The sequence below is a fragment of the Acomys russatus genome, chromosome 6 (genome assembly GCF_903995435.1).
Source record: "Acomys russatus chromosome 6, mAcoRus1.1, whole genome shotgun sequence".
Lineage (NCBI taxonomy): Eukaryota > Metazoa > Chordata > Mammalia > Rodentia > Muridae > Acomys > Acomys russatus.
In genome coordinates this window covers 76,102,289-76,119,177 of record NC_067142.1, presented here as the reverse complement: position 1 = coordinate 76,119,177, position 16,889 = coordinate 76,102,289, and the positions used below count along the sequence as shown (strand labels likewise).

At 40.0% G+C, this 16,889-nt stretch overlaps 1 protein-coding gene across 1 annotated transcript in view; it reads right to left on the bottom strand.

Annotated features, from left to right (window-relative positions):
• Window positions 1-16,889, bottom strand: part of Dnah14 (dynein axonemal heavy chain 14) — a 212,252-nt gene that overhangs the window by 109,274 nt on the left and 86,089 nt on the right. Inside the window, 5 exon segments of the mRNA XM_051148372.1 lie at window positions 708-960; window positions 2,277-2,485; window positions 5,039-5,132; window positions 7,965-8,180; window positions 9,642-9,776. Coding sequence (XP_051004329.1) covers window positions 708-960; window positions 2,277-2,485; window positions 5,039-5,132; window positions 7,965-8,180; window positions 9,642-9,776 — 907 coding nt within the window.

The window sequence follows — 16,889 nt, the reverse complement described above, 5'->3', positions numbered from 1 at the left end:
AGGCTCGGCAGAGATGGCACAGCTATAGTCTAGCCAAACAGAAATGTAAGCAGTGACAATAGCAGCAATCATATTTGTTGTTATGGCCTGACAGGGAACTGTACAGAACTAAGACATAATGGGCTGAAAGATAAGCCGGTAGAAACTACCCAGCCTGAAGTGCCAACAGGAAACACCCACGTCTCTTCTCATTTCGCCACTTTTCTGGCTTTTGCCTCTGCATGATTACAGTATAGATTTAGATTTTTAACTTGAAGGAACCCTTAAAACACAACGTAGCATTCTTGCTTACGGTCTTCTAAGGCTGTTTATACTCATTTTTATGAACCGCAACATGTATGTTATTAATTTGCCCTGGTGATGTCCACCTTTGTTAAGAGTTTTATCTTGAGCTAGGCATGGTGGCGCATGCCTTTAATCCCAACACTTGGGAGGCAGAGGCAGGCGGATCGCTGTGAGTTCAAGGCCAGCCTGGTCCACAAAGCTAGTCCAGGACAGCCAAGGGCTACACAGAGAAACCTTGTCTTGAAAAAAAAAAAAAGAGAAGAGTTTTAGCTTGCTTTATGTACACACTAGCTGTCAACTCAGATAGAGCGTACTTCTTCCTGCCTTCACTTTTCTTTCACCTTTCACCTGTTAGCACTCTCTAGAGCTGCCACTGGAGAGTGAAGACACAATATCACCCCTGTGGCTCAGGGAAAACTCACTTTTCGTAGTTCCTCTTTTTATATTCATACACTCAAATAAAGTGTCCAGAAGCCTGCACAGAGTCACGATAACAGTCACGTCCTGTACTGCATATGACAGAAACTTTCTATGCCTTTTCAGAAACTCAAGCCCTTCTGTAACACTTTTTTTAATCATTAATCCAAGACACTCCATTCCTTGTGGACTTATGGTTTTTGACGTTTTCAAAAGCCATGACTTAATGTAAGGCTCCCATCCCAGATCCACAGGGTCCTGGTAATAGAAAGCAGAAGAAGATCTTATGTAAACAAAAATATAGCATTTAAAACAATTTTTTTTTTATTTCACCACCCACCCCATGGCTAGATTCAGTATTATTTAAAGCTAAAACAACAACAACAGCAGCAGCAGAACTCAAGAAATCGCAGTTCTCTGCAATGGTCTTGGAGTTTTAATCTCGGTTTCAAAAGAAAACAAACAATGGGGGTTTGAGACTCGGGTGTGCTAGCTGTGAAGCTGGTCAGCTGAGGCAGCCCCAGCTCTAACTCTAATTGGCACCCCAAATTAGGTGGATTAGAGAGGAGAGCCATTCACAGCTGCTAATTAGTTTCATGAATACAATTTTTGGGGTTATGCTTTCTACTTCCACACCACTGTCTTGGTACTGTTTTCCCCCACGTTCTGAGAGTCATGTAGTAAAAAGGGCTTCGGGGTAATCTTTCCTTTGTTGGCAAAATAATTCATATCAACAGCCGAACCTGACTGTCAGAAACGCTGGTGTTCTAGTTTCCCAGTGTCGGATTGATGACAGTATTACTTCTGGATTATGAGGCTTTGGGGGGAGGTTGAGTGTGATTTATCTTGTGCACCCAACCCTTGAAAGGATCCCTAGTTGCTAGTCAACTGGCCCTTTGGGAATCCTTAGCCTTTGGAACTGCTTGACCCCATGATCTTCAGTGTTTGTTGCCTCTTGGATTTCTGGGAACAGGAGAGGATTTAAAAAAGGCAGCAGAGACGGAGAGGAGACTGAGTAGATTTGAGAAGGGAAGGCAGTTGGTGCAGAATTGGGCTAGCGGAGTGAGAGGAGAAGGCAGTTGGAGAAGAAGATACTGTTAGCAGACAGTTGACCCAGGAGAAGCTGAGCTGAGCAGATGGCCTACAACAGTTGTTATGGTTTGGAGCTGCTACTATTGGGAAAACTGGAAGAAGAGACTGATTAAGCAGACTGTTGGGGGGAGTGAAGAGCAGTGCTTAGGAAAGAAATTAGATTCAGGGATCTCTCTCCCCTTTATCCTTCTTTCTCTCCTGTCTAGTGTTAGGAGACGAAACTGGGTGGGGGGGGCAGATAAAGAAGAACCCACAAAGTAGTAAAAGAGAAGCTACACGTGCTGCCCAAAGTGGGACTGTTTGTTTGTTGGAAAAAGAAACATTTAAAGAAAAAGAGAAAAACCATATAGTTTACAGGGGGACCTAAAGCTTCTGAGCGCCTGGGGTCGGTCAGCTGAGACTAGAGGTAAAACACGATTGAGGATGAGCTGCCACTTTGCTAAACAGCACGTGCTGTCATGGGTCAGGCTTTGACACCTTACCATGTACACCACTGCACAGCGAGTGATAGTAGCAGGAGTGACGTTAAAGAGAGAGTCCACTTCAAACATCACTCTGATCCTGTTAGTCAGGGCAATCCGTTCGCTGTTTGCCAGGCACAGTGTTCTAGTATCATCAAGCACAGTGTTCAGATTTTCTATCCAAAAGGTGTCCACTGGGCCATCTAAAACAATCCACTGCCAATCAAAATCTGCAAAGAAAAAATATTTTTAGTGTAGCGAAGACTGATCTCAGACTTCTTTTATTACAGTCTTGAAAACTTTCTATCCTTATTAGAGAACAGTTTCCTTTTTGTATGTATAGTTATGCATGATACATGTGTGTGCAACGTGTATGCACATTTGACTGTACATGGGCATATATGTGTGAGGGTGTGTGTGCATGTATGGGCACATGTGTGATGCCAGGTGTCTTCCTCAGTCATCCTTCCCTTTGACTTACGGAGCCAGGGTCTCTTCACGTGGTGATTTTGGCTGGTCTAGCTAGGCAGCTTGCCCCACACGTCTCCTATCTCTGCCTCTTATTGGGATGGCAGATTCATACATACCTGGCTTCTTACTCAGGTCCTGGGGATCTGAATTCTAGTCCCATGCATGCATAGCAAGTACTTTATCTACTAAGCTACCCCCTAGCCTCTAGAAAATATTTTCCAAGTTGAAAACATTGTCCCAGGAAATACTAGAGTGAGTGCCAGTGTTACACTGAAGCCTGTGCTAGACTTTTATGAACAAGATTAATGTATATATGTATTTATATATGCACATATACACATACACACATGTACATATATGCACATATATGTGTATATGTATATATATGTATATTCTCCATATTCATTAAATGTCAATAAATATGCTATATACTTGAAATGGCTATAAGCACTTTCTAGACATTTGAATGCATTCTTAGGCTACTGAATGCATAATTAACCCTCAAAATCTTGGAAATCTGGATATTTGTTGGAGAATGTTTTATGCACTGTGTATTCAAATGCTGATTTCTGTACTCAGAGACCTGACGGCAGTCTGGACTTTGATGTTATAATCATTATGAAGGATCACCTGTCTTGTGTTGTAACCATTGTTCTCCATCACCTTCTGATTGGTTTATAAGGAAAGAGCTGATTAGCCAATAGCTGGGCAGGAGAGGCGGGACCTCAGAGTTCAGGGAGAGGGTTTCAGGTGGGGAACCAGAGAGACAGGAACCACCATAAGGACACGGATGGAAAACAAACAGCCAGGGTGAGGCTATGATGGCAGGTAACAGGCCACGTGGCTAGGAAGCAGGCCAGGCCAGCACAGTCAGGTTACAATAGCTCAGTATCTGCCCAGCTATGGTACCTGAAGATTTTAGTAAATATACTAGGTCTCCATGCCATAATTTGGGAGCTAGGGCAGGCTTACAATAAAAAAAATCTTAATTTTTACACATAATTTTTCATAATAATATGATTTGTAAATTTGCATCTTCTGCTTAGGAATAATTTTTAGGTAAGCTGTTTCTAGAAACTATCAAAGGAAAATCAAAGAATCAAGCCTGTTTAAACTCTATCACCCTGAGAGCCCTTCGACATCCCTGCAGTCTCTGTGCTACTATACTATCCCATCTTTGATTAGGCAGCTTATAAACAGCGCACGCGCACGCTTCACCAGCTTATAAACAGCGCACGCGCACGCTTCACAGCTCTCAAGGCCGGGGCTGAGGTCTATGTGCTGGCAGATTGTTTGGTAAGAGACAGCTTCTTTCTTCCTTTAAAAAAATTTTTAATTTGTTCATTTCACATCTAGATTATATCCCCCCTCTTCTTGATTCTGTATGGCCGCATGATGGGAGACTGCCTTGAGCTCAAGGGTTGGGATTTTAATGTACACACTTTGGGGAAGAGGATGCGAACACTCAGAACATCATGCCGCACGCTAATGCTTGTCACCATGATTTTAGAATCCTCCCAGCCAGGCAAGGGAGGTCACTGTGCAGACAGCAAACAGTCAAAAGCACCCGGAAGACATTCAAATGTCCTCCATGGACCGTCCAGAGAGCAGAGGCGGGATCCAGATAGCCACTGCTGCGGAGACGGCTCTATCTCTTTGAAATCTCTGCCCTACCCATTATCCTGCAGCCTCGCAAGGAAAGCTAACTAGATGCAGTTATTGTCATCCCAAACTCCAGGGAGGCAGATGTACTAGGGAAAGGCCCTTTTAGAGTGTGGACCACAAGCATCCTGCTGGCTGACGAGCTGCTGCGAGGCCTCAGTCTGGCGTAGGAAAGGGAGGCTGGGGCTCTCCCGGTGGAGTGTCAGCTCCTCAGAAGCAGCGGCTGTATTATATGCCCACTCTGTGTTAGAGACCAGTCACTTACTGGCAATACTCAGATGGTTTGGCATTGCCATTCACAGACAGGAGGCTGCCACTGCTGTTTCTCATACCACTATTTCTACCATCAACACAATTTTATTCCTAATTATTTGTAAACTGGAAGGCTACTCAGGCTCTAGTGGTTATAGGTCATAACAAAGATGTTCTCACACTGCAAGATGGTTGTGGTGAGACATTTTAAACACACACACAAGGAAGAGGTGAACTGTGCAAGAATGAAAATATTACTAGTCAAAAATGTAAAGACATAAATATAGTTCATATTGGCTCAAAATTTACTTTCTATATTAATCACTTGTTTTATATTTATATATTTTATATTATAATCACTTATATAAATCACTGAATTTAATAATAATAAATCTTACCACGAGCTTCTGGAATTTTAACATCTTTTTCTACTTCCTTCATAAACACGGTGTTATCAATATCTGCCGTAGTGGAGAAACCAACTTGGAAAATCTAAATTATATAATGAATAATCAAGATGCAGCATTGTGCTAGCATTTTTCTGTCTTTATCATCACTATTGAGTAACTGTCATTTTAATATAGGTTCTTATAATTTAAAAGTGTTTTTCATAAGCCTCACAGTAGATACAAAGTGAGAAGGTGAACTTAGCAAGTAACTGTAGACGATGTGAAAATACGAAAATCCAGTATCAGAGCACCAGGTATACAGAGCAGATATTAATAGACTTAAAGGCTGAAGGATCCTGGTATACTAACAGCGAAGGGCTTTAGCACTCTACTTTCACCGCTATCAAGTCATCCGGTGCAAAATCAGCAAAGAAACTACACAGTACGGACTGCACCAACTGGACCACAGCATGCGATACAGAGCCTCCTACTCAGCAGCTGCAGGAACTCACACTCCGCACTGGCACAAGGAACACCCTCCTGAATAGTTCATGTTACTGCCGAGTCCCAACAAATTGTGAGAAATGATTATAGTTTTATGACCACAACGGGACAACTGTAACAACAAAAACTTTGTAAACTATATGCATATATGGAACTCAACAGTTTTGTGTTTTAATACAGAGTCTCTCTGACCTGGAACTTTCCATGTTTCTTTGACCTCACAGGTATCTGCCCACCTCTGCCTCCTGGGCACAGGATTAAAAATGTAACTTAACTTTTAAGAGCAACAGAATGGCTGAGCATGAAGATGAAGGCCTGTCGTCTCAGCTACCTAGGATGCCAGGGCAGAAGGATTACGAGGTGAGACCTGCCTGGGGGACGCGAGTAACTTTGAGGCCAGCCTAGAAAACTCAGTGCGATTCTGTCTTAGGAAAGGTGGAGCAGTGCAGGTGTGACTCTGGGTGGTAGAAGTCTTGTTGGCCACGCACGGGGCCTGAATTCAAGCTGAGTTCTGCTTCCTCATAAAACAACTGTCTCTTCGAATACACAAGCAGAATCAACAAACCTTCTGCTGGCTGAAGGAAAGGAGAAGACTTACAGGATAAGGAGATGAAAGCTGAGACAGCACAGCAGATAGCACAGAACAGTAAGGATTATTACACACTAAACACAAAATGCTGATATCTCTGAATACATGAAATAAATGGACAAACACCTAGACACATGAATCTCACCAAGACTGAATCAAGGAGAAACAGAAAACACTGAAAGACCAATAAGGAGCAATGAGGCAAAATCAGTAATAAAAAAATTCCTCCTCAAACAAAAGCTTGGACCAGCTAGTGTCACTGCAGGCAAGAAAGATGAACACAAATTCTCCTTCACATATTCTAGAAAAGTAAAGAGAAAGGAATTCTTCTGGCTCATTCCATGAGACCAAACTGACAAGAACACAATAAACAGAAAACAGTGGGCCAATAACCTCCATCAAAACAAATGCAAAATTCTTAGGCAAAATATCAGCGACCCAAATAGAATACTATACATAAAGGATTTAGTTATGGTCAAGTGGGATATATCTCAGAGATGCAACATGGCTTAACACATACATACAAACGGAACTCGATACACGTCATCAACAAAACAAGGCACAAAAATGTATTATCTCAACAGATTAAAAAAAAAAAGCATTTGGTAAAATTCAGAATACCTTCATGATAAAACTGAAAAGACTAGTGCACAAAGAATATGTTTTTAAATGTATTTCATGAGTCTGAGACAATATAAATGTTTCATATGGTAGAGAGATAGCTCATAGCTTTTCATAAGGAATGCATCTTTCTAACCAATACAAAAATATAGCACCACATTAATAAAGCCATTTCTTTAAATGCTAGGAATTTATTTTTAAATTAAGGGAATACTTATGTACTAATCTCAACATGTTCAACTGTTCTTTGTTATCTACTGAGAAAACTGTTTCTTAGAAGCCCCGGAAAACACCACAGCCTAAGAACGCCCGTGCATCCTATGTACAATGGTACAGCATTTATATATAACCTACACATATCTTCACGTCTGAATTACTCAATCTAACACACATTAGAGGTTAGATATGATGGAGTTAGATGGATAAGGAAACGTCTGTACACACTTAGTACAGACCCATTTCATCTCCAAATAGTTTGTATCTATTTTTGGGTGAATCTGCAGAGGTGAAACTCATGGATACTGAGATATGATTATATTCTCAAAGTTGTTCTTAATTATGTTTGTATATTACTTATGAGCTGGCAAATGTGGACTATTATTTCATACCTTTACTAACCCTTTGGTTTCAAATATCACCTTTTGCTTACCTATTGAAAATTATCAATAATCTTGTGTATTACTTATAAGAACACAATTTTTCATTTTTTTACCACTTATATTTACTGTTTAACAAATTTTGCATCAAATAGTGTATTTATTTATTTTTAAACAAGACCATCCCCATTTCTTTAATCTATAAGGCACATTGGTGATACTTGACCAGGCTGTCCTCTATCTTAGGCTTAATTCTCTTTGCATTCCTTTAAACACAGTTATCATCAACTTCACTCTATGGTTTACTGACCACTTAAAAATTAATAATGCATTTTCTATTCTTTTCTTTTGATTTTTGAGACAGGGTCTCTCTTGGCTGTCCTGAACTTGCTTTGTAGACCAGACTGCCCTTGAACTCACATTGATCTGCCTGCCTCTGCCTCCCAAGTGCTGGGATTAAAGGCCTGGGACATTTTCTAATAATATAACTTGCACTTAAAAAACTGTTTATAATACTTCTTCCTTTTACATGAGTAGGTGGCTAATGATATTTTAACAAATAGCTTGAACTATGCAACTGCCTATATTAGTCAAAGGAAAATAATAAATTCCATACTAAACTTACATTAGATAAGTCTGTGGTTCTTGGCATTAGTTTAAGGTGACTGCTTTTCTTGGAGTAATCTGCAGTGCTAATCTGAACATAATTTCGAATTACTGATGACAACAACCCATCAGTCCATTCCATGGTATTAATGTCCAGATGCCCATACAGTTCACTAAGAGTGATACATTTTGGATTCAGAACGCAAACATCCACTTTTCCTTTTCTTCCTACAAACTGGGAATAGGGGATGGAATATCCAACATTGTTTTAACCGTTAGTTATAGCACAATTACTTAATTTTTTGTACAGTTGTTGCCAATATATTTTAGGAAAAATCTTTTACATCAAACAAAACACGTCTAGCAATTAACAAGACAGAAAAAATTGACTTGTCTTTAAACAATTCTAAAAAACACAAGTAACTACGTCAAGAAAAGATGTCACTGAGCTCCACTGCAGAACACAGGCTCTGACTGAGATGTGGAGCCAGAGTGTAGAGAGGCCTGAAAGCAGGGTGCCCTCTTGGTCTACTTGGATATTATCCACAAAAAATTTAATTTGTGTGGGCTCCACCTGAGCTTTTCTGTTTTATCTCTTTCAGATTTAAGCAGGGTAAGGGGCAGATATTTTGTCAGAAAACACACACTCACTTAATGCAGAAGAAGAGGTTATGGGTACAGATGTACAAGGTAAGAATTAGAAACTACAACATGAACAATTCTGAAGAAGAAATTTCATACTGAGAGAAAAAAAATTGCATGTAACTTATGAAGCTGACTTTCTGAGATGAGGGAGTGTACCATCACCAACAAAATCTTCAATAATTGAAGGTTGTGTGGTTTAGTGGAGTCTTTTGTTTTATATTGCTTTAAGATGTAGACTTCCTGCGACTCCACAGACAGCTAGTATTATTAATAGTAATAAGTCTATCAAAACACAGCATATTTTATACCAACCAGCTAAAAGACAAAGATAGAGACTAAGTTTAATTTCCTTTTATGTGTATGGGTGCTTTGCTTGCATCTGTCTGTATGCATGACTGTGCCTGTAGAAGCAGAAGAGGGTATCAGATCCCCTGGAACTGGAGTTACAGATGGTTGTAAGCTCCCATGTGTATCCTGGGAGTTGAGCACAGGTCCTTTGAAAGAGCAGCCAGTGCTCTTAACTGCTGAGCCATCTCTCCAGCTCCCTAACAATCATCATATAAGTTCCAATCACAAAAATCCAAAGTTTTGTGGAACAGAAACTTACAAATATGATAAACATTTTCTAGAAAAAAATCTAGGAAAAAAATAAAGGATAAATTATCCGGCATAACGATAATATCATATTGAAACTTTAAATGCATTTCAGGTAAAATAAAGAATAAAAATATAGTTGATACTGTCTTGGAGGGTTAATCAACTTAATAGCAGAAGAAAGATCATATAAATACTGGAAAAAGAAGTATAATTATTTTTATTTGAAGATGATTGGATTGATACTCAGGAAGCTAAATACGAAACATATAAGTTAATTAATTTATCTTACATTCCGCATCACCAGTCTGATATGTAAATTTCAAAAATCTCACTTACCACAATGATTTTTTTACTATAAAACTAGCAATAAATCTAGTAAGTAGGAGAAATAAACACATATGCTAAAGTATAAGCTATTCACAGATGAAAAATACCTTAGTTAGCAGATACTTACTTTTGAATCAGATTGCCCTTTTTTAAGTGATAAGACTTCTGTCAACGGAAGCATTACCAGTGTTTTCTCTAAAATTCTCCTGATGGTTGTCTTCCCTCCACCTGTTGGGCCCACTAGCATCATACCAACAGAAGCCTAAAATGAAATTCACAGACTACTGTACTGAGGAACTTCTTAAAGTTTCTCCACACACACATGCATGCTTCCTTCATACGTTTGCTCAATCCACTCTAGGCTGGCCTCTGCTTTATTGTATAGGTTAAGGCTGAAATGACAGGAAATGTCCTAATCAAAAAATATTTTAAAATTCTTGGTGAGTCTTTTGATTTCCTACTTTTTCCTATTCCTTGCAGCTTTCTGAACTACTGAGCTGTGTAACGATGCTTTTCCTCTTTTTCTTTTTTTTTCCATGCTAGCCTTCCCTTAGTCGTTCTTGCTCCTCTCTGTCCTTTGTTGTTACTTTTACTCTTCATCAACTTGGCCTTAAGTATGATCCAGCTCCTAATGGCCCTCCAATATATATATTTCTCAGTCTCTGGTTTTACTAAATGTTTCCATCCCGATATCTCATAAGCGTCTCAACTCAGCATCTCAACCTTTTTTTCTTCCCAAACTTGACTCTTCTTTTATGTACCAACTGCTCAAAGCAGAAGAACACTGGTCTTTTATCATTCATCTCTTAAAAGGCATTTTCTTGAATCTATCTTTAATATTTGGGGGGAGGAGATCCCATGATGTAGTTAAGAGCCTTATAAACAAACGAAGGGCAGGGGTCTGTAGTAAAATGCTTACCTACAACCCTCAGCTCAGTCTTCAGTACCACACACACACACACACACACACACACACACACACACACAGAAGGAGAAGAAGGAGAAGAAGAAGAAGAAGAAGAAGGAGAAGAAGGAGAAGAAGAGGAAGAAGGAGAAGGAGAAGAAGAAGAAGGAGAAGAAGGAGAAGAAGAGGAAGAAGGAGAAGAAGAAGAAGAAGGAGAAGAAGAAGAAGAAGAAGGAGAAGAAGGAGAAGAAGAAGAAGAAGAAGAAGGAGAAGAAGAAGAAGCATATAAGAAGAAGAAGAAGGCGCCTCATCCGCCTGATTCGTTTCTCACCTCCGCATAACGCCTCCTACTTCCCGCCGACCGCCTCTTTACTCATCCTCCTTCTCCTCCTACCTCCTTCTTCGTTCTTCTACCGCCCTCACCATCCTCCACCTCCTCCTACCCTAACTTGCCTCCTCCCCTCCTACTCCTCCGCCATCCTTCTCCTCCTCCTGCGCATCCTTCTCTCCTCCGACCTGTCTCCTCCATACCTCCGTTGACTATCTTGCGAGTCTCTCACCCTCCGCCGCCTCCTCAGCCTTCCTCATCTCCTCCCCTCCTCCGTCTCCAATCCTTCTCCTCATCCTCCTCCCTCTCCTCCATCCTATCTCCTCATCCTCCTCCTTTCTCCCTCCTCCTCAGTCTCCTCATCAGCCTACTTCTTTCTTCTCCTCCTCTCCTTCTCGCGATCCTCCCCGCCCCGCCTGCTTCTTCTTCTCCATTTTTTCCTCCTCCTCTCTTCTCCCTCCACCCTTCCCCCCGATCCCTCCTTTCTCTGCTTCCTTGCATACTTCGTGCCGCTTCAAAAAGATCAGGCACAAAGATGAAACTGGATCAACCAATCATACTGGTCATTCCAAGAACAAGAAGTAGGTTTGTTAGAACCGACACTGCTACCTTTACCAGTTCTTATCTTGAACTTGACATCACTCATATTGAAGAAGTATTTTAACTACAAAAATTAATCAAACAAACAGACTGATCCCCCAAACAACTTCCCAAGTGAACAAACCCTGTGCACCATGTTTCTTGTGTAAAAACCAGGCCTACGGAGCTGCAAGCTGTCCCCTGAGCTCCATTGCCTGCCTTCCCAAAGAGGCCTACCAGGCTCCAGGAACATGCAGCTTAGACCCTCCTCACCATTCTCCTACCTGCCAAGTCCACCTGAAGCACAGCCAGCAGAGGTGAGTTGTGGTCTGTCCCATGAACTCCATCATCAGGCCCACAGCTCTGCCTGCGCCCCTAAGGAGACCTGCCAGCATCAGGAACCTCCAACCAACCCCAGGGACAACCAGATGGCTAAAGGCCAGCTTAAGAAGACAAGAGCTGGGGCAATATGGCACCACCAGAGCTCAGCTATCCTTTTACAATAAGCCCTCGGTATCCTAACACAGCTGAAGCACAAGATGATGACTTTAAATCCAATCTTATGGGCCTTTAAAGAGGAAATGAATAAATCCCTTAAAGAAATAAAAAAAAAATGCAATCAAATAAGTGAACAAAATGAATAAAACTGTTCAAGAACTGAAAATGGAAATAGAAGCAATAAAGAAAACACAAACTAAGGGAATCCTGGAGATAAAACCGTAGGGAAGAAAACAGGAGCTACAGATGCAAGCAAACAAAATGCAAGAGATAGATGAGGGAATTTCAGGCATAGAATACACGACTGAAGAATTTGTACACCAGTCAAAGAAAATGCTAAATCTAAAAAGTTCCTGACATAAACTATCCATGAAATCTTGGACACTGAAAAACCAAACATAACAGTAATAGGAAAGTAAGGAAAAGACTCCCACTCCAAAGCCCAGGAAATATTTTCAACAAAATCATAGAAGGAAACTTCTCAATCTAAAGAAATAGGTGCCTATAAACATACAAGAAGCTTACAGAACACCAAATAGATTGGACCAGAGAAGAAAGTCCTCATGCCACGTAATAATAAAAACACTAAATGTACAGAACAAAGGCTAAATATTAAAAGCCACAAGGGAAAAAGGCCAAGTAACATTTAAAGGCAGACCTATCAGAATTATACCTGACTTCTTAAAGGAGAACCTAGAAGTCAGAAGGGCCTGGCTAGATATCTTGCAGTCTTTAAGGGACCACAGATGTCAATCCAGACTACTATAACCAGCAAAACTGTCAATCACAATATATGGAGAAAGCAAAACACTCCACAACAAAATCAAATTCAAATAATATCTATCCACAAATCCAGCCCTAAAAAAGATATTAGAAGAAAAATTCCAACCCAAGGAGGTTAACTACATCCAATACAACACAGAAGTTAAATAATTTCACACCAACAAAACCAAAAGAAGGGACATGGACACACACACACACACACACACACACACACACACACACACACACACACAGAACACCACTACTACTATCACCATCACCACCAATGTAAAAAATAACAGGAATTAACAATCATTGGTCATTAATATCTCTCCACATCAATGGACTCAATGAAACTAACAGATGTTATGAATAAAATAGACCTAACAGATATTTACACAACATTTCACCCAAACACAAAAGAATACACCTTCTTCTCAGCACCTCATGGAATCTTCTCCAAAATTGACCATATACAGATACAAGAAAACTGAAATAACCCGTTGTGTCTTATCAGACCACTATGGATTAAAGCTGGACTTCAGGAACAACAGAAACAACAGAAAGCCTACAAACTTATGGAAACTAAACAACTCTCTACTCACAGGTCAGGGAAGAAATAAAGTAAAAGCCTTTCTAGAATTCAATGAAAATGAAAACACAACATACCCAAACTTATGGGCCACAATGAAAGCAGTGCTAAGAAGAAAGTTCTTAGGACTAAGTAGCTTCACAAAAAAATTGGAGAGTTCTCACACTAGCAACTTATCAGCATACCTGAAAGCTCTAGAACAAAAGGAAGCAAATACATATAAGAGGAATAGATGGCAGGAAAAAAGCCTCAGGGCAGAAATCAATAAATTAGAAACAAAGAGAATAATGTAAAGAATCAGTGAAACCAAGAGCTGGTTCTTAAGAGAAAATCAACAATACAGACAAACCCTTAGCCAAACTAGCTAAAAGGCAGAGAAACAATATGCAAATTGATGAAAATCAGAAATGAAAATGGGGACATAACAGCAGACTGAGGAAATCCAAAGAATTAGGTCTTACTTCAAAAGCCCATACTCCACAAGTTTGGAAAATCTAAATGAAATGGAAGATTTTCTTGATAGATACTACTTACCAACATTAAATAAAGGTCATGTAAAATATTAATATGGTACTATAACATCCAAGGTAATAGAATCAGTCATTAAAAGTCGCCCAACTAAAATAAGCCCAGGACGAGATGGTTTTAGCATAGAACAGAAACAGAAATAACATTACCAAACTCATTCTATAAGGCCACAGTCACCCTGATACCTAAACCACACAAGGACTCAATAAAGAGAGAATTTCAGATCAATTTCTCTTATGTACACTGATACAAAAATATTCAATAAACTACTCATAATCTGAATCCAAGAACACATCAAAAACATCATCCACCATGATCAAGTAGGCTTCATCCCAGGGATGCAGGGATGGTTCAACATATGAAAATCCATCAATGTAACTCATCATATAAACAAACTGAAAGAAAAAAAAACACACGCTCACCTCATTAGATGCTGAGAAAACCTTCGACAAAACCCAATACTCCTTCATGATACAAGTTTTTGGAGAGATCAGGGATACAAAGTGTATACATAAACACAATAAAGATAATATACAGCGAGCCAATAACCAACATCAAATGAAATGAAGAGAAACTTAAAGCAATTCCACTAAAATCAGAAGCAAGACAAGGCTGCTCACACTATATCTATTCAGTATAGTACTTGAAGTTCCAGCTAGTGTAAGACAACTAGAGGAGATCAAATGGGCACAAATTGGAAAGAAAGAAGTATCGCTATTGACATATGATATTAGTGTATACATAAGTGACCCCCCAAAATTCTACAAGGAACTCCTACAGGTGTTAAACAACTTCAGCAACATGGCTGGATAAAAAATTAACTAAAAAAAAATTCAGTAGCCTTCCTTTACGCAAATGATAAACAGGTTGAGACAAAAATTAGGAAAACAACAGTTGTCACAATAGCCACAAATAATATAAAATATCTTAGTGTAACTCAAACTAAGCAAGTGAAAGATCTGTATGACAAGATCTTCAAGTTTCTGAAGGAAGAAATTGAAGAAGATATTGAAAGATGGAAAGATTTCCTATGCTCTTGGATTGGTAGGATTAACATAGTGAAAATGGCCATCTCACAAAAAGTAATCTATAGATTCAATGCAATTCTATCAAAATTCCAACACAGTCCTTTAAAAATTGTGAAAGAGCAATTTCAACTTCGTATGGAAAAATTAAAAACCCAGAATAGCTAAAACAATCCAAAGACATAAAAGATCTTCCCTGACCTCAAGCTGTACTGCAGAGAAATAGTAATAAAAACTACATGATATTGGGCATAAAAATAGACAGGGAGATCAATGGAATAAAATTTAAGACTCAGAAATAAACCTACACACCTATAGACACTTGATTTTGTTGTCAAGGAAGCAAAAGCCATACAATGGAATAAAAGCATCTTCAACAAATGTTTCTGGTCTAACTGGATATCTACGTGTAGAATAGATACATACTTATCACTCTGTACAACCCTCAAGTCCAAGTGCATCAAAGATCTCAACATTTAACCAGATACATTAAATCTAATAGAAGAGAAAGTGGGAAGAGCCTTGAATGTATTGGCACAGGAAACAACTTTCTGGACAGATCACCAACAGCCTAGTCACTCAGATCAACAATTAATAAATGGAACCTCATGAAACTGAAAAACTTCTGTAAGGCAAAGGACACTACCAATAGGACAAAGCACAAAACAGCAGCCCACTGAATGGAAAAAGATATGCACCAACCTTACATCTGACAGAGTTCTAATACTCAAGATGCCAACAAACCAAAGAACCCAATTGAAAATGGGGTACAGTGCCAAACAGAGAATTCTCAGCAGAGAATCTTTATTGGCAGAGAAGCACTTAAAAATGTTCAATGTCCTTATTCATCAGGGAAATGCAAATCAAAATGACTACGAGATGCCATCTTACATTCATCAAACTGGTTAAGGTAAAAAATTCAAATGACAACACATGCTGGTCAGGATGTGGAGCAAAGGGAACATTCCTCCATTGGTGGCGGGAGTGAAAACTTGTACAACTACTTTGGAAATCAATCTGGTGCTTTCTTAGAAAATCGGAAATGGTCCTACCACAAGACCTAGCTATACCACTCTTGGGCATATATCCAAAATATCCTTTACCATACCACAAGAACACTTGCTCAGCTATATTCATAGCAGCTTTATTCAAAATAGTCAGATATTGGAAACCTAGATGGCCCTCAACTAAAGAATGGATAAAGAAATACAGAACATTTACACAATGGAATACTACTCAGCTATTAAAAACAATGAGGCCAGCCTGGTCTACAAGGCAAGTTCAGGACAGCCAAGGCTACACAGAGAAACTCAATCTAGAAAAACAAACAAAACCCCCCAACAAACCCCAAAACAAACAAACAAACGAACAAAACCAATGATACCATGAAATTTGCCGGCAAATGGATGGAACTAGAAAACATCATCCTAGGTGAGGTTACCTAGACCCAGAAAGATACACATGGTATGTACTCACTTAAAAGTGGATGTTAGCCACAAAGTACAGGATGACCATCCTACAATCCACAGACCCAAAGAAGCTAAGTAACAAGAAGGGCTCTAGGGAGGATGCTTGACTCTCACTCAGAAGGGGAACTAAAATAGACATCAGAGCTGGATGGAAGGAGGGAACTGGGTGGAAGATAGAGTGGGGAGGGGAATGGGGGCTCATCAGGTGTGAAGAAACAGGGGTCGGGGTAGGGGGAGGGCTGGGAGGGAGAACAGAAATCAGTGGGGGCACATCTCTGGGACGAGCCAGAGACCTGAGATGAGCGAGGTTCCTGGGAGTCTATACTGAGACTTCTAACAGTACGTGGTATGGCGCCTGAAGTGGGCACCTCCTGTATCCCGGTGGGACTTCTAGTTGAGGGAGGGGGACACCAACTTACCTACAAAACCTTCAACCCAAAATTTGTCCTGCCTACAAGATGTGCAGGGATTAAAAACTATGCAGAGACTGATGGAATGGCCAACCAATATCTGGCCAACTTGAGACCCATCCCATGGGAGAAAGCCAATCTCTGACAGTATTAGTAATACTCTCCTATACTTGCAGACAGGAGCCTGACATAACTAACTGTCTTCTGAGAGGCTTCACCCAGCAGCTGATGGAAACAGATGCAGAGACCCACAGCCAAACAATAGGTGGAGCTAGGGGAG